General features: G+C 48.3%; 1 protein-coding gene across 26 annotated transcripts in view; it reads right to left on the reverse strand.

Moving 5' to 3' along the window:
* LOC143298539 (protein WWC2-like) overlaps nucleotides 1-19,423 on the reverse strand; it is a 130,795-nt gene that overhangs the window by 37,095 nt on the left and 74,277 nt on the right. For 25 of the 26 annotated variants that reach the window (XR_013057400.1, XR_013057405.1, XR_013057406.1 and 22 more), the window contains exons 14-19: nucleotides 18,522-18,702; nucleotides 17,814-18,098; nucleotides 13,164-13,267; nucleotides 9,120-9,223; nucleotides 7,697-7,803; nucleotides 2,283-2,534 (exon numbers count right to left, since the gene is read on the reverse strand). Coding sequence is in view for 3 of the 26 variants with exons in the window: in XM_076611404.1 (XP_076467519.1) it covers nucleotides 2,283-2,534; nucleotides 7,697-7,803; nucleotides 9,120-9,223; nucleotides 13,164-13,267; nucleotides 17,814-18,098; nucleotides 18,522-18,702 (1,033 nt within the window). In the remaining 23 variants the exon portion in view is untranslated. The remainder of the gene's footprint in view (nucleotides 1-2,282; nucleotides 2,535-7,696; nucleotides 7,804-9,119; nucleotides 9,224-13,163; nucleotides 13,268-17,813; nucleotides 18,099-18,521; nucleotides 18,703-19,423) is intronic. The other variant, XM_076611403.1, reaches the window with a different exon arrangement.

Genomic DNA, 19,423 nt, shown 5'->3' on the forward strand with positions numbered 1-19,423 from the left:
TGTTTCCTCCCCCCTGTCAATGTTTCCTCCCCCCTGTCAATCATCAGACTTCATGCAACAACCTCCACCTGTTTCCTCCCCCCTGTCAATCATCAGGCTTCATGCAACAACCTCCACCTGTTTCCTCCAACACCCTGTCAATCATCAGGCTTCATGCAACAACCTCCACCTGTTTCCTCCAACACCCTGTCAATCATCAGGCTTCATGCAACAACCTCCACCTGTTTCCTCCAACACCCTGTCAATCATCAGGCTTCATGCAACAACCTCCACCTGTTTCCTCCCCCCTGTCAATCATCAGGCTTCATGCAACAACCTCCACCTGTTTCCTCCCCCCTGTCAATCATCAGGCTTCATGCAACAACCTCCACCTGTTTCCTCCAACACCCCTGTCAATCATCAGGCTTCATGCAACAACCTCCACCTGTTTCCTCCCCCCTGTCAATCATCAGGCTTCATGCAACAACCTCCACCTGTTTCCTCCAACACCCTGTCAATCATCAGGCTTCATGCAACAACCTCCACCTGTTTCCTCCCCCCTGTCAATCATCAGGCTTCATGCAACAACCTCCACCTGTTTCCTCCAACACCCTGTCAATCATCAGGCTTCATGCAACAACCTCCACCTGTTTCCTCCAACACCCCTGTCAATCATCAGGCTTCATGCAACAACCTCCACCTGTTTCCTCCAACACACTGTCAATCATCAGGCTTCATGCAACAACCTCCACCTGTTTCCTCCAACACCCTGTCAATCATCAGGCTTCATGCAACAACCTCCACCTGTTTCCTCCAACACCCTGTCAATCATCAGGCTTCATGCAACAACCTCCACCTGTTTCCTCCCCCCTGTCAATCATCAGGCTTCATGCAACAACCTCCACCTGTTTCCTCCCCCCTGTCAATCATCAGGCTTCATGCAACAACCTCCACCTGTTTCCTCCAACACCCTGTCAATCATCAGGCTTCATGCAACAACCTCCACCTGTTTCCTCAAACACCCCTGTCAATCATCAGGCTTCATGCAACAACCTCCACCTGTTTCCTCCAACACCCTGTCAATCATCAGGCTTCATGCAACAACCTCCACCTGTTTCCTCCAACACCCCTGTCAATCATCAGGCTTCATGCAACAACCTCCACCTGTTTCCTCCCCCCTGTCAATCATCAGGCTTCATGCAACAACCTCCACCTCATCTATCACCTTGACAACCTGTACTGGGGGCTGTACCCTAACTGCACGTTGTTACTTTTTCTGATCAGGAAATTCTAACGTTGTACACTGAAACAATTGTCAGCATCTTTACTGTGGCCTTGTTATCTTTACCTCAGAATGCAAAGCATGCTGTGCTGTGCTGTGCTGTGCTGTGCTGTGCTGTGCTGTGCTGTGTTGTGATGACTGTTTCAGTGTGTTCCTTCCCCCCAAACAGCATCCTCTGTTTCTATTCCAATTTCTAAACGACATCAACAGTGATCATTTAACACTAAGTGACTGGACTGAACTCAGCAAAAAACAGACTGACTGACTGAGTGAATTACAGCCCATTTTATTTCATGGCAGGCAGTGGCTGACTGTTAAAACACTCAGTCAGGGTGTCTTAACGTTGAAATAAAACAAAGGAAACTTGTTTTAATCGCCTAATTGCTAAAACAGAAATCCATAAGACACAGAAACTCCTACCCATGTTGTTTTGGAAAAGGGTAAAAAGAAAAGGCTCAACACTCAGAGATTGGCATCAGCTTACAAACTGGCCAACAGCAAAGTGAGAGCTGTATGATCCATGCTTTCTCCACAGCAATGCCAATTCATTTACAGTTAGTATTTAGTGAAGGACTGACTCAATCTAGGAGGCAAGATGGAACTGGCTCTTAGTGCTGCAGCCTTGGGGGCTAGTTGGCCTTTGGGGACCACCTCAGTGCCAAGTGTACTGACACACCTCAGTGCCAAGTGTACTGACACTATCCTGGTGGAGACAGTGAGGGATGTGACACCTCAGTGCCAAGTGTACTGACGCACCTCAGTGCCAAGTGTACTGACACACCTCAGTGCCAAGTGTACTGACGCTATCCTGGTGGAGAGAGTGAGGGATGTTACCCATGATACACCTCAGTGCCAAGTGTACTGACACACCTCAGTGCCAAGTGTACTGACGCTATCCTGGTGGAGACAGTGAGGGATGTTACCCATGATACACCTCAGTGCCAGGTGTACTGACACTATCCTGGTGGAGAGAGTGAGGGATGATACACGACAAACCAGGAGATGTGTAGTGAGCACGTACCTTACAGACGTATCCGGCGGCGTGGCGACAGGCCGGGGAGAAGGTCTGGGAGCGACGGATGGCGCTGTTCCTCACACTGCCGTGGGTGCGCCGCTTCATCTCCAGGGGACCGAACTCTCCCTCCGTGTTGGTCTCAGCATCCACCGTCTTGATGTGGGCTGAGTCCTCTGACTCTGTGTAGCGGTCGTCGTACAGGTTGTCCACAGACTGGGCCAGTTCCTCCAACACCTCCTGTATCATCTCTGTGTAGTCCTGCAAAAGGTGATCACAGGTTACACCTCTCCTCCATCACCTGTATCATCTCTGTGTAGTCCTGCAAAAGGTGATCACAGGTTACACCTCTCCTCCATCACCTGTATCATCTCTGTGTAGTCCTGCAAAAGGTGATCACAGGTTACACCTCTCCTCCATCACCTGTATCATCTCTGTGTAGTCCTGCAAAAGGTGATCACAGGTTACACCTCTCCTCCATCACCTGAATCATCTCTGTGTAGTCCTGCAAAAGGTGATCACAGGTTACACCTCTCCTCCATCACCTGTATCATCTCTGTGTAGTCCTGCAAAAGGTGATCACAGGTTACACCTCTCCTCCATCACCTGTATCATCTCTGTGTAGTCCTGCAAAAGGTGATCACAGGTTACACCTCTCCTCCATCACCTGTATCATCTCTGTGTAGTCCTGCAAAAGGTGATCACAGGTTACACCTCTCCTCCATCACCTGTATCATCTCTGTGTAGTCCTGCAAAAGGTGATCACAGGTTACACCTCTCCTCCATCACCTGTATCATCTCTGTGTAGTCCTGCAAAAGGTGATCACAGGTTACACCTCTCCTCCATCACCTGAATCATCTCTGTGTAGTCCTGCAAAAGGTGATTACAGGTTACACCTCTCCTCCATCACCTGTATCATCTCTGTGTAGTCCTGCAAAAGGTGATCACAGGTTACACCTCTCCTCCATCACCTGAATCATCTCTGTGTAGTCCTGCAAAAGGTGATCACAGGTTACACCTCTCCTCCATCACCTGAATCATCTCTGTGTAGTCCTGCAAAAGGTGATCACAGGTTACACCTCTCCTCCATCACCTGTATCATCTCTGTGTAGTCCTGCAAAAGGTGATCACAGGTTACACCTCTCCTCCATCACCTGAATCATCTCTGTGTAGTCCTGCAAAAGGTGATCACAGGTTACACCTCTCCTCCATCACCTGAATCATCTCTGTGTAGTCCTGCAAAAGGTGATCACAGGTTACACCTCTCCTCCATCACCTGTATCATCTCTGTGTAGTCCTGCAAAAGGTGATCACAGGTTACACCTCTCCTCCATCACCTGTATCATCTCTGTGTAGTCCTGCAAAAGGTGATCACAGGTTACACCTCTCCTCCATCACCTGAATCATCTCTGTGTAGTCCTGCAAAAGGTGATCACAGGTTACACCTCTCCTCCATCACCTGTATCATCTCTGTGTAGTCCTGCAAAAGGTGATCACAGGTTACACCTCTCCTCCATCACCTGTATCATCTCTGTGTAGTCCTGCAAAAGGTGATCACAGGTTACACCTCTCCTCCATCACCTGAATCATCTCTGTGTAGTCCTGCAAAAGGTGATCACAGGTTACACCTCTCCTCCATCACCTGTATCATCTCTGTGTAGTCCTGCAAAAGGTGATCACAGGTTACACCTCTCCTCCATCACCTGTATCATCTCTGTGTAGTCCTGCAAAAGGTGATCACAGGTTACACCTCTCCTCCATCACCTGAATCATCTCTGTGTAGTCCTGCAAAAGGTGATCACAGGTTACACCTCTCCTCCATCACCTGTATCATCTCTGTGTAGTCCTGCAAAAGGTGATCACAGGTTACACCTCTCCTCCATCACCTGTATCATCTCTGTGTAGTCCTGCAAAAGGTGATCACAGGTTCAGGTTACACCTCTCCTCCATCACCTGAATCATCTCTGTGTAGTCCTGCAAAAGGTGATCACAGGTTACACCTCTCCTCCATCACCTGAATCATCTCTGTGTAGTCCTGCAAAAGGTGATTACAGGTTACACCTCTCCTCCATCACCTGTATCATCTCTGTGTAGTCCTGCAAAAGGTGATCACAGGTTACAGCCTGTACAGCACTGGGGCAGTCAGTTCACACCCACTGTGTCTAGGGCTTGACAAAGGTGTCCTCTCCTGCTGCTATTTCGAGCCTCCCCAACCTGAACACCAGGTCCCCATTCACACCTGGCTGGAGGGAAGAAAATGGGAGTTAACTGCCTGTCACAACACAAAGTCAGAACTCAGCCTTCAACCCTCATCACTGGTGAAAACGTGGTCACTTGTCCAACACCTTAGCCACTGTGTGCCATCACCCCTGTAGTCCTGTCATACAGCCACTGTGTGCCATCACCCCTGTAGTCCTGTCATACAGCCACTGTGTGTCATCACCCCTGTAGTCCTGTCATACAGCCACTGTGTGCCATCACCCCTGTAGTCCTGTCATACAGCCACTGTGTGCCATCACCCCTGAGGTCCTGTCATACAGCCACTGTGTGCCATCACCCCTGTAGTCCTGTCATACAGCCACTGTGTGCCATCACCCCTGTAGTCCTGTCATACACAGCCACTGTGTGTCATCACCCCTGTAGTCCTGTCATACAGCCACTGTGTGCCATCACCCCTGTAGTCCTGTCATACAGCCACTGTGTGCCATCACCCCTGTAGTCATACAGCCACTGTGTGCCATCACCCCTGTAGTCCTGTCATACAGCCACTGTGTGCCATCACCCCTGTAGTACTGTCATACAGCCACTGTGTGCCATCACCCCCTGTAGTACTGTCATACAGCCACTGTGTGCCATCACCCCTGTAGTCCTGTCATACAGCCACTGTGTGTCATCACCCCTGTAGTCATACAGCCACTGTGTGTCATCACCCCTGTAGTACTGTCATACACAGCCACTGTGTGCCATCACCCCTGTAGTCATACAGCCACTGTGTGCCATCACCCCTGTAGTCCTGTCATACACAGCCACTGTGTGCCATCACCCCTGTAGTACTGTCATACACAGCCACTGTGTGTCATCACCCCTGTAGTACTGTCATACAGCCACTGTGTGCCATCACCCCTGTAGTCCTGTCATACACAGCCACTGTGTGCCATCACCCCTGTAGTCCTGTCATACAGCCACTGTGTGCCATCACCCCTGTAGTACTGTCATACAGCCACTGTGTGCCATCACCCCTGTAGTCATACAGCCACTGTGTGTCATCACCCCTGTAGTCCTGTCATACAGCCACTGTGTGCCATCACCCCTGTAGTACTGTCATACAGCCACTGTGTGCCATCACCCCTGTAGTACTGTCATACACAGCCACTGTGTGCCATCACCCCTGTAGTACTGTCATACAGCCACTGTGTGCCATCACCCCTGTAGTACTGTCATACACAGCCACTGTGTGTCATCACCCCTGTAGTCATACAGCCACTGTGTGTCATCACCCCTGTAGTCATACAGCCACTGTGTGTCATCACCCCTGTAGTCCTGTCATACAGCCACTGTGTGCCATCACCCCTGTAGTCCTGTCATACACAGCCAACCAAATCACTGCTTCTGTCCCAGCAAAAGGACACAGGGCAGATTACCCTTCTCTCTCTCTCTCACTCACACACACGCACGCACGCACGCACACACACACGCACGCACGCACGCACGCACACACGCACACACACACCAACTCTGTGGTCTTGCTTCCCTCACACTGTGCAATCACAAGACCATCTGCACAATGCTTTCACAGAAAAATACCCATCATGCATTCCCGTGCCCCAAATCAACACCTTGTGCAAAAGAGAAAACAGACAGACATATCAAATGTTAGTAAACAATGTTTCAGAGCAATACAAGAAACACTCTCTCAAGCACAACTTTCTAAACATGCACAAAACTGCACTCAGGCACGGCCATCAACTTGCAGACGCCTGTTAACATTCAATTATTCAACTGAATAATTCTTTCAGTCTTTATGAAGCCAGATTTTCACTGAACAGACCTCTCTTCACTGAACCCTCTCTTCACTGAACAGACCTCTCTTCACTGAACCCTCTCTTCACTGAACCCTCTCTTCACTGAACACACCTCTCTTCACTGAACCCTCTCTTCACTGAACACACCTCTCTTCACTGAACACACCTCTCTTCACTGAACCCTCTCTTCACTGAACACACCTCTCTTCACTGAACCCTCTCTTCACTGAACACACCTCTCTTCACTGAACACACCTCTCTTCACTGAACCCTCTCTTCACTGAACACACCTCTCTTCACTGAACACACCTCTCTTCACTGAACACACCTCTCTTCACAGAACACACCTCTCTTCACAGAACACACCTCTCTTCACAGAACACACCTCTCTTCACTGAACACACCTCTCTTCACTGAACACACCTCTCTTCACTGAACACACCTCTCTTCACTGAACACATCTCTCTCTTCACTGAACACACCTCTCTTCACTGACCTCTCTTCACTGAACACACCTCTCTTCACTGAACACACCTCTCTTCACTGAACACACCTCTCTTCACTGAACACACCTCTCTTCACTGAACATATCTCTCTTCACTGAACACACCTCTCTTCACTGAACACACCTCTCTTCACTGAACATATCTCTCTCTTCACTGAACACACCTCTCTTCACTGACCTCTCTTCACTGAACACACCTCTCTTCACTGAACATATCTCTCTTCACTGAACATATCTCTCTCTTCACAGAACACACCTCTCTTCACTGAACACACCTCTCTTCACTGAACATATCTCTCTTCACTGAACACACCTCTCTTCACTGAACACACCTCTCTTCACTGAACACACCTCTCTTCACAGAACACACCTCTCTTCACTGAACACACCTCTCTTCACTGAACACACCTCTCTTCACTGAACATATCTCTCTCTTCACTGAACATACCTCTCTTCACTGAATATACCTCTATTCATAAAGTCACACAAACAAACACATCCACACACACACACACGCAACTGTGCATGCAGTCTCAGACACAGTTACACACACACACACACATACACACACACACACATACACATGTCCATGCAGTCTCAGACACAGTTACACACACACACACATGCATGCAGTCTCAGACACAGTTACACACACACACACACACACACATGTCCATGCAGTCTCAGACACAGTTACACACACACACACACACACACACATGCATGCAGTCGCAGACACAGTTACACACACACACACACAGAGACACACACACACATACACATGTCCATGCAGTCTCAGACACAGTCACACCCACACACACACACATGGATACAGTCTCACAGACACACACACACACACACACATACTAAGACATCACACCTTTCCACAACTGACCGTTTCATCCTCTTCCTCCAAATCCTCTTCCTCCTCCTCCTCCTCTTCCTGGTGATTATGCCCAGCCAGTGCAGAGTCATAGGCGTGGCTTTCCATTTCTTCAGGACCTGCATCCACACACTGTCATCACTCATAGGCCTGGCTTTCCACACACGTCATCAGTCATAGGCCTGGCTTTCCACACACTGTCAGTCATAGGCCTGGCTTTCCACACACTGTCAGTCATAGGCCTGGCTTTCCACACACTGTCATCACTCATAGGCCTGGCTTTCCACACACTGTCAGTCATAGGCCTGGCTTTCCACACACTGTCAGTCATAGGCCTGGCTTTCCACACACTGTCATCAGTCACAGGCCTGGCTTTCCACACACTGTCATCAGTCATAGGCCTGGCTTTCCACACACTGTCAGTCATAGGCCTGGCTTTCCACACACTGTCATCAGTCACAGGCCTGGCTTTCCACACAGTCATCAGTCATAGGCCTGGCTTTCCACACAGTCATCAGTCATAGGCCTAGCTTTCCACACACTGTCATCAGTCATAGGCCTGGCTTTCCACACACTGTCATCAGTCACAGGCCTGGCTTTCCACACACTGTCATCAGTCACAGGCCTGGCTTTCCACACACTGTCAGTCATAGGCCTGGCTTTCCACACACTGACATCAGTCATAGGCCTGGCTTTCCACACACTGTCAGTCATAGGCCTGGCTTTCCACACACTGTCATCAGTCATAGGCCTGGCTTTCCACATACTGTCATCAGTCATAGGCCTGGCTTTCCACACACTGTCATCAGTCATAGGCCTGGCTTTCCACACACTGTCATCAGTCACAGGCCTGGCTTTCCACACACTGTCATCAGTCATAGGCCTGGCTTTCCACACACTGACATCAGTCATAGGCCTGGCTTTCCACACACTGTCAGTCATAGGCCTGGCTTTCCACACACTGTCATCAGTCATAGGCCTGGCTTTCCACACACTGTCATCAGTCAGGCCTGGCTTTCCACACACTGTCATCAGTCATCTCTCTCTTTTCTTTGTCTTATTCATTGACTTCTTGTTTTTCTTAGCTTTTTCTGCTTTCTGTTGTGAACAACGAATCTTAAAAATGATGTTCATATTCATTGTAAATTCTTTAAATATATTAATCTCCACGGCTGCTGAAAAAAAAAGAAAAAGAAAAAGGAAACAAGGTATGCCTGCAATGACTGGCATGTATATGCAGTTGGAAAATGTGTATTTCAACATAACTGCAATTGTGTAGCGTCCACCAGCCGTCAACAAAACAAACGAATTTAATCACATTCCTGAGCATGATGTAAACTGTTAGCGTGTTGTTGCTCCGCTGTCTATCTGTACATGTGTGACATGTTTAGTGAATAAAGTTGTGTTTAAACCACACAGCACACACACAACTGACCCTGATTGCGAGTGAGGGTGGAAGTCTGTGAAGAGATAATGGTGGACTCATCACTGCTCTCCTCCTTCAGCGACAGCACTGTGGGGTGGAGGGATTTGGCTTGACTGAAACATTGTCATCATCATCGTCACTAAACACTGTGGGGTGGCTTGACTGAAACATTGTCACCATCATCACTAAACACTGTGGGGTGGCTTGACTGAAACATTGTCACCATCATCACTAAACACTGTGGGGTGGCTTGACTGAAACATTGTCATCATCATCACTAAACACTGTGGGGTGGAGGGATTTGGCCTGACTGAAACATTGTCATCATCGTCACTAAACACTGTGGGGTGGCTTGACTGAAACATTGTCATCATCATCACTAAACACTGTGGGGTGGCTTGACTGAAACATTGTCATCATCATCACTAAACACTGTGGGGTGGCTTGACTGAAACATTGTCATCATCATCACTAAACACTGTGGGGTGGCTTGACTGAAACATTGTCATCATCGTCACTAAACACTGTGGGGTGGCTTGACTGAAACATTGTCATCATCATCACTAAACACTGTGGGGTGGAGGGATTTGGCTTGACTGAAACATTGTCATCATCATCACTAAACACTGTGGGGTGGAGGGATTTGGCTTGACTGAAACATTGTCATCATCGTCACTAAACACTGTGGGGTGAAGGGATCTGGCTTGACTGAAACATTGTCATCATCGTCACTAAACACTGTGGGGTGGATTGACTGAAACATTGTCATCATCATCGTCACTAAACACTGTGGGGTGGATTGACTGAAACATTGTCATCATCGTCACTAAACACTGTGGGGTGGATTGACTGAAACATTGTCATCATCATCATCACTAAACACTGTGGGGTGGATTGACTGAAACATTGTCACCATCATCACTAAACACTGTGGGGTGGATTGACTGAAACATTGTCACCATCATCACTAAACACTGTGGGGTGGATTGACTGAAACATTGTCATCATCATCATCACTAAACACTGTGGGGTGGATTGACTGAAACATTGTCATCATCATCATCACTAAACACTGTGGGGTGGCTTGACTGAAACATTGTCATCATCATCATCACTAAACACTGTGGGGTGGCTTGACTGAAACATTGTCACCATCATCACTAAACACTGTGGGGTGGAGGGATCTGGCTTGACTGAAACATTGTCATCATCATCATCACTAAACATTGTGGGGTGAAGGGATTTGGCTTGACTGAAACATTGTCATCATCATCATCACTAAACACTGTGGGGTGAAGGGATTTGGCTTGACTGAAACATTGTCATCATCATCATCACTAAACATTGTGGGGTGGAGGGATCTGGCTTGACTGAAACATTGTCACCATCATCACTAAACACTGTGGGGTGAAGCGATCTGGGTTGACTGAAACAAACCTGCCACAAGGAATCCAAACAAATCATCCCAATGTTCACTATCCCATCCACTAATGCAATACATCCACCTGCTGGTCTGAAAAAAAAAGTCTGCACAGGGAACACAACAATATCAATTCAGTTTCTCAAGGTGCTGTCGCTGTTTTCAGACAAATCCATATACGCTACACTGAATCTGCTGGGCAGATGCCTGCAACAGCATAACCCAACATAATAGTCAGGCCTTGAGTGCATGCATATATATTTGTGTACCTATCAGAGTGGACTTATGCAGAACTTTACCAGAGGACAAAACTCACATTGTCATGTGTTCGTTTTCAGTGCACAAAGTGCGTGCTGCACACAGGACCTCGGTTTATCATCTCATCCGAATGACTGATTGTCCAGTCAAACTTGGGAGAAAGTGTGAGTGCAGGAATCAAACCCAGACCCTCACGGACACTGTACTAGGAGATTAGCATCTTAACCACCCTGCCACCTTCCTTCATAACACACTGTACTGGGAGATCAGCATCTTAACCACCCTGCCACCTTCCTTCATAACACACTGTACTGGGAGATTAGCATCTTAACCACCCTGCCACCTTCCTTCATAACACACTGTACTGGGAGATCAGCATCTTAACCACCCAGCCACCTTCCTTCATAACACACTGTACTGGGAGATCAGCATCTTAACCACCCTGCCACCTTCCTTCATAACACACTGTACTGTGAGATCAGCATCTTAACCACCCTGCCACCTTCCTTCATAACACACTGTACTGGGAGATCAGCATCTTAACCACCCTGCCACCTTCCTTCATAACACACTGTACTGTGAGATCAGCATCTTAACCACCCTGCCACCTTCATAACACACTGTACTGGGAGATCAGCATCTTAACCACCCAGCCACCTTCCTTCATAACACACTGTACTGGGAGATCAGCATCTTAACCACCCTGCCACCTTCCTTCATAACACACTGTACTGGGAGATCAGCATCTTAACCACCCTGCCACCTTCCTTCATAACACACTGTACTGGGAGATCAGCATCTTAACCACCCTGCCACCTTCATAACACACTGTACTGGGAGATCAGCATCTTAACCACCCTGCCACCTTCATAACACACTGTACTGGGAGATCAGCATCTTAACCACCCTGCCACCTTCCTTCATAACACACTGTACTGTGAGATCAGCATCTTAACCACCCTGCCACCTTCCTTCATAACACACTGTACTGGGAGATCAGCATCTTAACCACCCTGCCACCTTCCTTCATAACACACTGTACTGGGAGATCAGCATCTTAACCACCCAGCCACCTTCATAACACACTGTACTGGGAGATCAGCATCTTAACCACCCTGCCACCTTCATAACACACTGTACTGGGAGATCAGCATCTTAACCACCCTGCCACCTTCATAACACACTGTACTGGGAGATCAGCATCTTAACCACCCTGCCACCTTCATAACACACTGTACTGGGAGATCAGCATCTTAACCACCCTGCCACCTTCCTTCATAACACACTGTACTGTGAGATCAGCATCTTAACCACCCTGCCACCTTCCTTCATAACACACTGTACTGGGAGATCAGCATCTTAACCACCCAGCCACCTTCATAACACACTGTACTGGGAGATCAGCATCTTAACCACCCTGCCACCTTCATAACACACTGTACTGTGAGATCAGCATCTTAACCACCCTGCCACCTTCCTTCATAACACACTGTACTGGGAGATCAGCATCTTAACCACCCTGCCACCTTCATAACACACTGTACTGGGAGATCAGCATCTTAACCACCCTGCCACCTTCCTTCATAACACACTGTACTGGGAGATCAGCATCTTAACCACCCTGCCACCTTCCTTCATAACACACTGTACTGGGAGATCAGCATCTTAACCACCCTGCCACCTCCCTTCATAACACACTGTACTGGGAGATCAGCATCTTAACCACCCTGCCACCTTCCTTCATAACACACTGTACTGGGAGATCAGCATCTTAACCACCCTGCCACCTTCCTTCATAACACAACGTCACAAACCAACCCTTTAAAAATCAATCACACTTTATTGGAAGAAAACAGACCAACATAAAATGTTTAATTCTCAAAGGCTCAACACAAGACACACATACACAAACAAAATTTAACTTGATCATTAAATAAAAACAACAACAATAACAACAACACAATCAAGATACTGCAAACACCTTTCAACAGAAAGAGGACTCCTGGCTCCTCTTTGGATAAGCACACACACAGACATGCACTCCAAAATGTGTCAATATTCCTGGTCACACACTCAAAATTCACATCTGGCTGCGCATGTGCACACACACACACACACACACAAACACACACATACACAGACACAAACATGCCTGCACATGTATGCAAGCACACACACATGGCCACATGCATTCACGTACACATACAATAACCAGAACAAAATGCAAGTGGCATGGAATGTGGCCACACTTCCTGGAAACAGCAGCCTGAAATTCACACAGACAAATCGGTTGGGACAAAAAGTAATACGTTACAATACCATACAATACAATACCACACACAGGCATGCAGGTAAGCTGATGTTGCTGCAGTTACCTGTCGCGAATGTTGTCAGTGGTGGAGTTTTCATCACTGGTGATGGACGCCTTACGAAGTTTTGCTGATGACGCCTCCAGTAACTGGTGGACACGGTCCTTCTGCTGCACACACCCATAGCCTTCTCTGTGTGTGTGTGTGTGTGTGTGTGTGTGATGACGCCTGTAGTAATACACACTCATAGCCTTCAGTGTGTGTGTGTGTGTGTGTGTGTGTGTGTGTGTGTGTGATGACGCCTGTAGTAATACACACTCATAGCCTTCAGTGTGTGTGTGTGTGTGTGTGTGTGTGTGTGTGTGTGTGTGTGTGTGTTTGTGTGTGTGAGAGAGATGACGCCTGTAGTAACACACACATAGCCTTCATTATGTGTTGCTGTGTGTGTGTGTGTGTGTGTGTGTGATGACGCCTGTAGTAACACACACACATACCTGCACTAACACACAGGTAGACACACACCACCGTACACTCTGACTATACCAACATACCTGCACTAACACACACGTAGACACACACCATCCTACACCCTGACTATACCAACATACCTGCACTAACACACAGGCAGACACACACCACCCTACACCCTGACTATACCAACATACCTGCACTAACACACAGGCAGACACAACCCACCCTACACCCTGACTATACCAACATACCTGCACTAACACACAGGCAGACACAACCCATCCTACACCCTGACTATACCAACATACCTGCACTAACACACAGGCAGACACACACCACCCTACACCCTGACTATACCAACATACCTGCACTAACACACAGGTAGACACAACCCACCCTACACCCTGACTATACCAACATACCTGCACTAACACACAGGCAGACACAACCCACCCTACACCCTGACTATACCAACATACCTGCACTAACACACAGGCAGACACACACCACCGTACACTCTGACTATACCAACATACCTGCACTAACACACAGGTAGACACAACCCACCCTACACCCTGACTATACCAACATACCTGCACTAACACACAGGCAGACACACACCACCGTACACTCTGACTATACCAACATACCTGCACTAACACACAGGTAGACACAACCCACCCTACACCCTGACTATACCAACATACCTGCACTAACACACAGGTAGACACACCCCACCCTACACCCTGACTATACCAACATACCTGCACTAACACACAGGTAGACACAACCCACCCTACACCCTGACTATACCAACATACCTGCACTAACACACAGGTAGACACACACCACCCTACACCCTGACTATACCAACATACCTGCACTAACACACAGGCAGACACAACCCACCCTACACCCTGACTATACCAACATACCTGCACTAACACACAGGTAGACACAACCCACCCTACACCCTGACTATACCAACATACCTGCACTAACACACAGGCAGACACACACCACCCTACACCCTGACTATACCAACATACCTGCACTAACACACAGGTAGACACACACCACCCTACACCCTGACTATACCAACATACCTGCACTAACACACAGGTAGACACACACCATCGTACACTCTGACTATACCAACATACCTGCACTAACACACAGGTAGACACAACCCACCCTACACCCTGACTATACCAACATACCTGCACTAACACACAGGTAGACACAACCCACCCTACACCCTGACTATACCAACATACCTGCACTAACACACAGGTAGACACACACCACCCTACACCCTGACTATACCAACATACCTGCACTAACACACAGGTAGACACAACCCACCCTACACCCTGACTATACCAACATACCTGCACTAACACACAGGTAGACACAACCCACCCTACACCCTGACTATACCAACATACCTGCACTAACACACAGGTAGACACACACCACCCTACACCCTGACTATACCAACATACCTGCACTAACACACAGGTAGACACAACCCACCCTACACCCTGACTATACCAACATACCTGCACTAACACACAGGTAGACACACCCCACCCTACACCCTGACTATACCAACATACCTGCACTAACACACAGGTAGACACAACCCACCCTACACCCTGACTATACCAACATACCTGCACTAACACACAGGTAGACACAACCCACCCTACACCCTGACTATACCAACATACCTGCACTAACACACAGGTAGACACAACCCACCCTACACCCTGACTATACCAACATACCTGCACTAACACACAGGTAGACACACACCACCCTACACCCTGACTATACCAACATACCTGCACTAACACACAGGTAGACACAACCCACCCTACACCCTGACTATACCAACATACCTGCACTAACACACAGGTAGACACAACCCACCCTACACCCTGACTATACCAACATACCTGCACTAACACACAGGTAGACACACACCACCCTACACCCTGACTATACCAACATACCTGCACTAACACACAGGCAGACACAACCCATCCTACACCCTGACTATACCAACATACCTGCACTAACACACAGGTAGACACACACCATCCTACACCCTGACTATACCAACATACCTGCACTAACACACAGGTAGACACAACCCACCCTACACCCTGACTATACCAACATACCTGCACTAACACACAGGTAGACACACACCACCCTACACCCTGACTATACCAACATACCTGCACTAACACACAGGTAGACACAACCCACCCTACACCCTGACTATACCAACATACCTGCACTAACACACAGGTAGACACACACCACCCTACACCCTGACTATACCAACATACCTGCACTAACACACAGGTAGACACAACCCACCCTACACCCTGACTATACCAACATACCTGCACTAACACACAGGCAGACACAACCCACCCTACACCCTGACTATACCAACATACCTGCACTAAAACACAGGTAGACACAACCCACCCTACACCCTGACTATACCAACATACCTGCACTAACACACAGGTAGACACAACCCACCCTACACCCTGACTATACCAACATACCTGCACTAACACACAGGCAGACACACACCACCCTACACCCTGACTATACCAACATACCTGCACTAACACACAGGCAGACACAACCCACCCTACACCCTGACTATACCAACATACCTGCACTAACACACAGGTAGACACACACCACCCTACACCCTGACTATACCAACATACCTGCACTAACACACAGGTAGACACAACCCACCCTACACCCTGACTATACCAACATACCTGCACTAACACACAGGCAGACACAACCCACCCTACACCCTGACTATACCAACATACCTGCACTAACACACAGGTAGACACAACCCACCCTACACCCTGACTATACCAACATACCTGCACTAACACACAGGCAGACACACACCACCCTACACCCTGACTATACCAACATACCTGCACTAACACACAGGCAGACACAACCCACCCTACACCCTGACTATACCAACATACCTGCACTAACACACAGGCAGACACACACCACCGTACACCCTGACTATACCAACATACCTGCACTAACACACAGGCAGACACACACCACCCTACACCCTGACTATACCAACATACCTGCACTAACACACAGGTAGACACAACCCACCCTACACCCTGACTATACCAACATACCTGCACTAACACACAGGTAGACACAACCCACCCTACACCCTGACTATACCAACATACCTGCACTAACACACAGGCAGACACACACCACCCTACACCCTGACTATACCAACATACCTGCACTAACACACAGGCAGACACACACCACCCTACACCCTGACTATACCAACATACCTGCACTAACACACAGGTAGACACAACCCACCCTACACCCTGACTATACCAACATACCTGCACTAACACACAGGCAGACACACACCACCCTACACCCTGACTATACCAACATACCTGCACTAACACACAGGCAGACACAACCCACCCTACACCCTGACTATACCAACATACCTGCACTAACACACAGGTAGACACACACCACCCTACACCCTGACTATACCAACATACCTGCACTAACACACAGGTAGACACAACCCACCCTACACCCTGACTATACCAACATACCTGCACTAACACACAGGTAGACACACCCCACCCTACACCCTGACTATACCAACATACCTGCACTAACACACAGGTAGACACAACCCACCCTACACCCTGACTATACCAACATACCTGCACTAACACACAGGCAGACACAACCCACCCTACACCCTGACTATACCAACATACCTGCACTAACACACAGGTAGACACACCCCACCCTACACCCTGACTATACCAACATACCTGCACTAACACACAGGTAGACACAACCCACCCTACACCCTGACTATACCAACATACCTGCACTAACACACAGGTAGACACACCCCACCCTACACCCTGACTATACCAACATACCTGCACTAACACACAGGCAGACACAACCCACCCTACACCCTGACTATACCAACATACCTGCACTAACACACAGGCAGACACAACCCATCCTACACCCTGACTATACCAACATACCTGCACTAACACACAGGCAGACACACCCCACCCTACACCCTGACTATACCAACATACCTGCACTAACACACAGGCAGACACACCCCACCCAGCCCACGCAGCAACACAACACCCTGACCTGTCTGCAGTGGGAGGGGTGTGGAGGTTTGACACAGTCAGAGCTGGACGACGACGAAGGCAGACTCTGCACACTGCTGGCGGCTGCCGGACCCACCCTGCTGGGGTCTGGGGGTTCCACCCCTGCTGCCTTGGACAGCGACGAGGCAGTGGTGGAGGTGGTGGTGGAGGAGGCCCTGACAGCAGGGGGCAGGTCGGCCTGCATGAACTTGAAGCTGAGCACGTTGTACCAGCGCAGCGAGGTGCTGCGAGTGTTGAAGTCAGCCAGACTCACCTGGGCACAGCCCTGCACGCACAAACAAACACACACACATTGGGGTCTTTCATCACCATGGCTATCACCTGTCAGTTTCAGTTTCTAAAGAAGGCATCACTGTGTTCAGACAAATCCATATACGCTACAGGCAAACGCCTAACCAGCAACATATCCCATCATGCTAAGTCAGGCACTGAGTGAAACCATGGAAATATGCCAGTGATTCATCTTTTGGCTGTGACCTGTGACCTTTATGTTGGTGGAGTGAAACCATGGAAATATGCCAGTGATTCATCTATCCATATATCTATCACTTCATCTTGTGACTGAGACCTGTGAACTGAGTTCCCTGACGTGTGCGGTGACCTGTGTCCCCATGTAAGCGGTGTGAAACCATGGAAACTGTGATTAGCTATGGCTACATATAAATGACTGTGAGCATGGTTGACTGACCAGACACTCGTCCCCCATGGCATGCAGACTCCAGACGTTGAGCTGCAGGGTGTTGGTGTACAGGCGGTGTTCGGGCAGCGTGACGGCAAACACCTCAGAGAACTTGGGGGCCTTCAGCTCACTCACTGGCTTCGTCGTCCACGACACCGCCACGCTGGGTACCACCGCCACCTTGATGCAGCTGTACACCGTCATCATTATCATTGTTGTCATCATCATCATCATCGTCATCATCATCGTTATCATCATTATCATCACTGTCATCATCATCATCATCATCATCATCGTTATCATCACTGTCATCATCATCATCATCATTATCATCATTGGTGTCATCACCATCATTACTGTCATCATCATCATGATCTTAGTCATCAACATCATTATTATCATCACCATCCTCATCATAATCATCATCTTCACCACCATCATCTTTGTTATCATTGTCATCAAATGATCATTGTCGTCATCATGATGACCATCATAATCATTGCTATAATCATCATTGTCATCAACATCATCTGTGGTGTGATGTCATTACTACAGGAATCAGAGACCACAGGTCTGTGGTGTGATATCAATGATGTCAGTACTACAGGAATCAGAGACCACAGGTCTGTGGTGTGATGTCAGTACTAAAGGAATCAGAGACCACAGGTCTGTGGTGTGATGTCAGTACTAAAGGAATCAGAGACCACAGGTCTGTGGTGTGATATCAATGATGTCAGTACTACAGGAATCAGAGACCACAGGTCTGTGGTGTGATGTCAGTGATGTCATTACTACAGGCATCAGAGACCACAGGTCTGTGGTGTGATGTCAGTACTACAGGAATCAGAGACCACAGGTCTGTGGTGTGATGTCAGTACTAAAGGAATCAGAGACCACAGGTCTGTGGTGTG

The sequence above is a fragment of the Babylonia areolata genome, chromosome 24 (assembly GCF_041734735.1).
Source record: "Babylonia areolata isolate BAREFJ2019XMU chromosome 24, ASM4173473v1, whole genome shotgun sequence".
Lineage (NCBI taxonomy): Eukaryota > Metazoa > Mollusca > Gastropoda > Neogastropoda > Buccinidae > Babylonia > Babylonia areolata.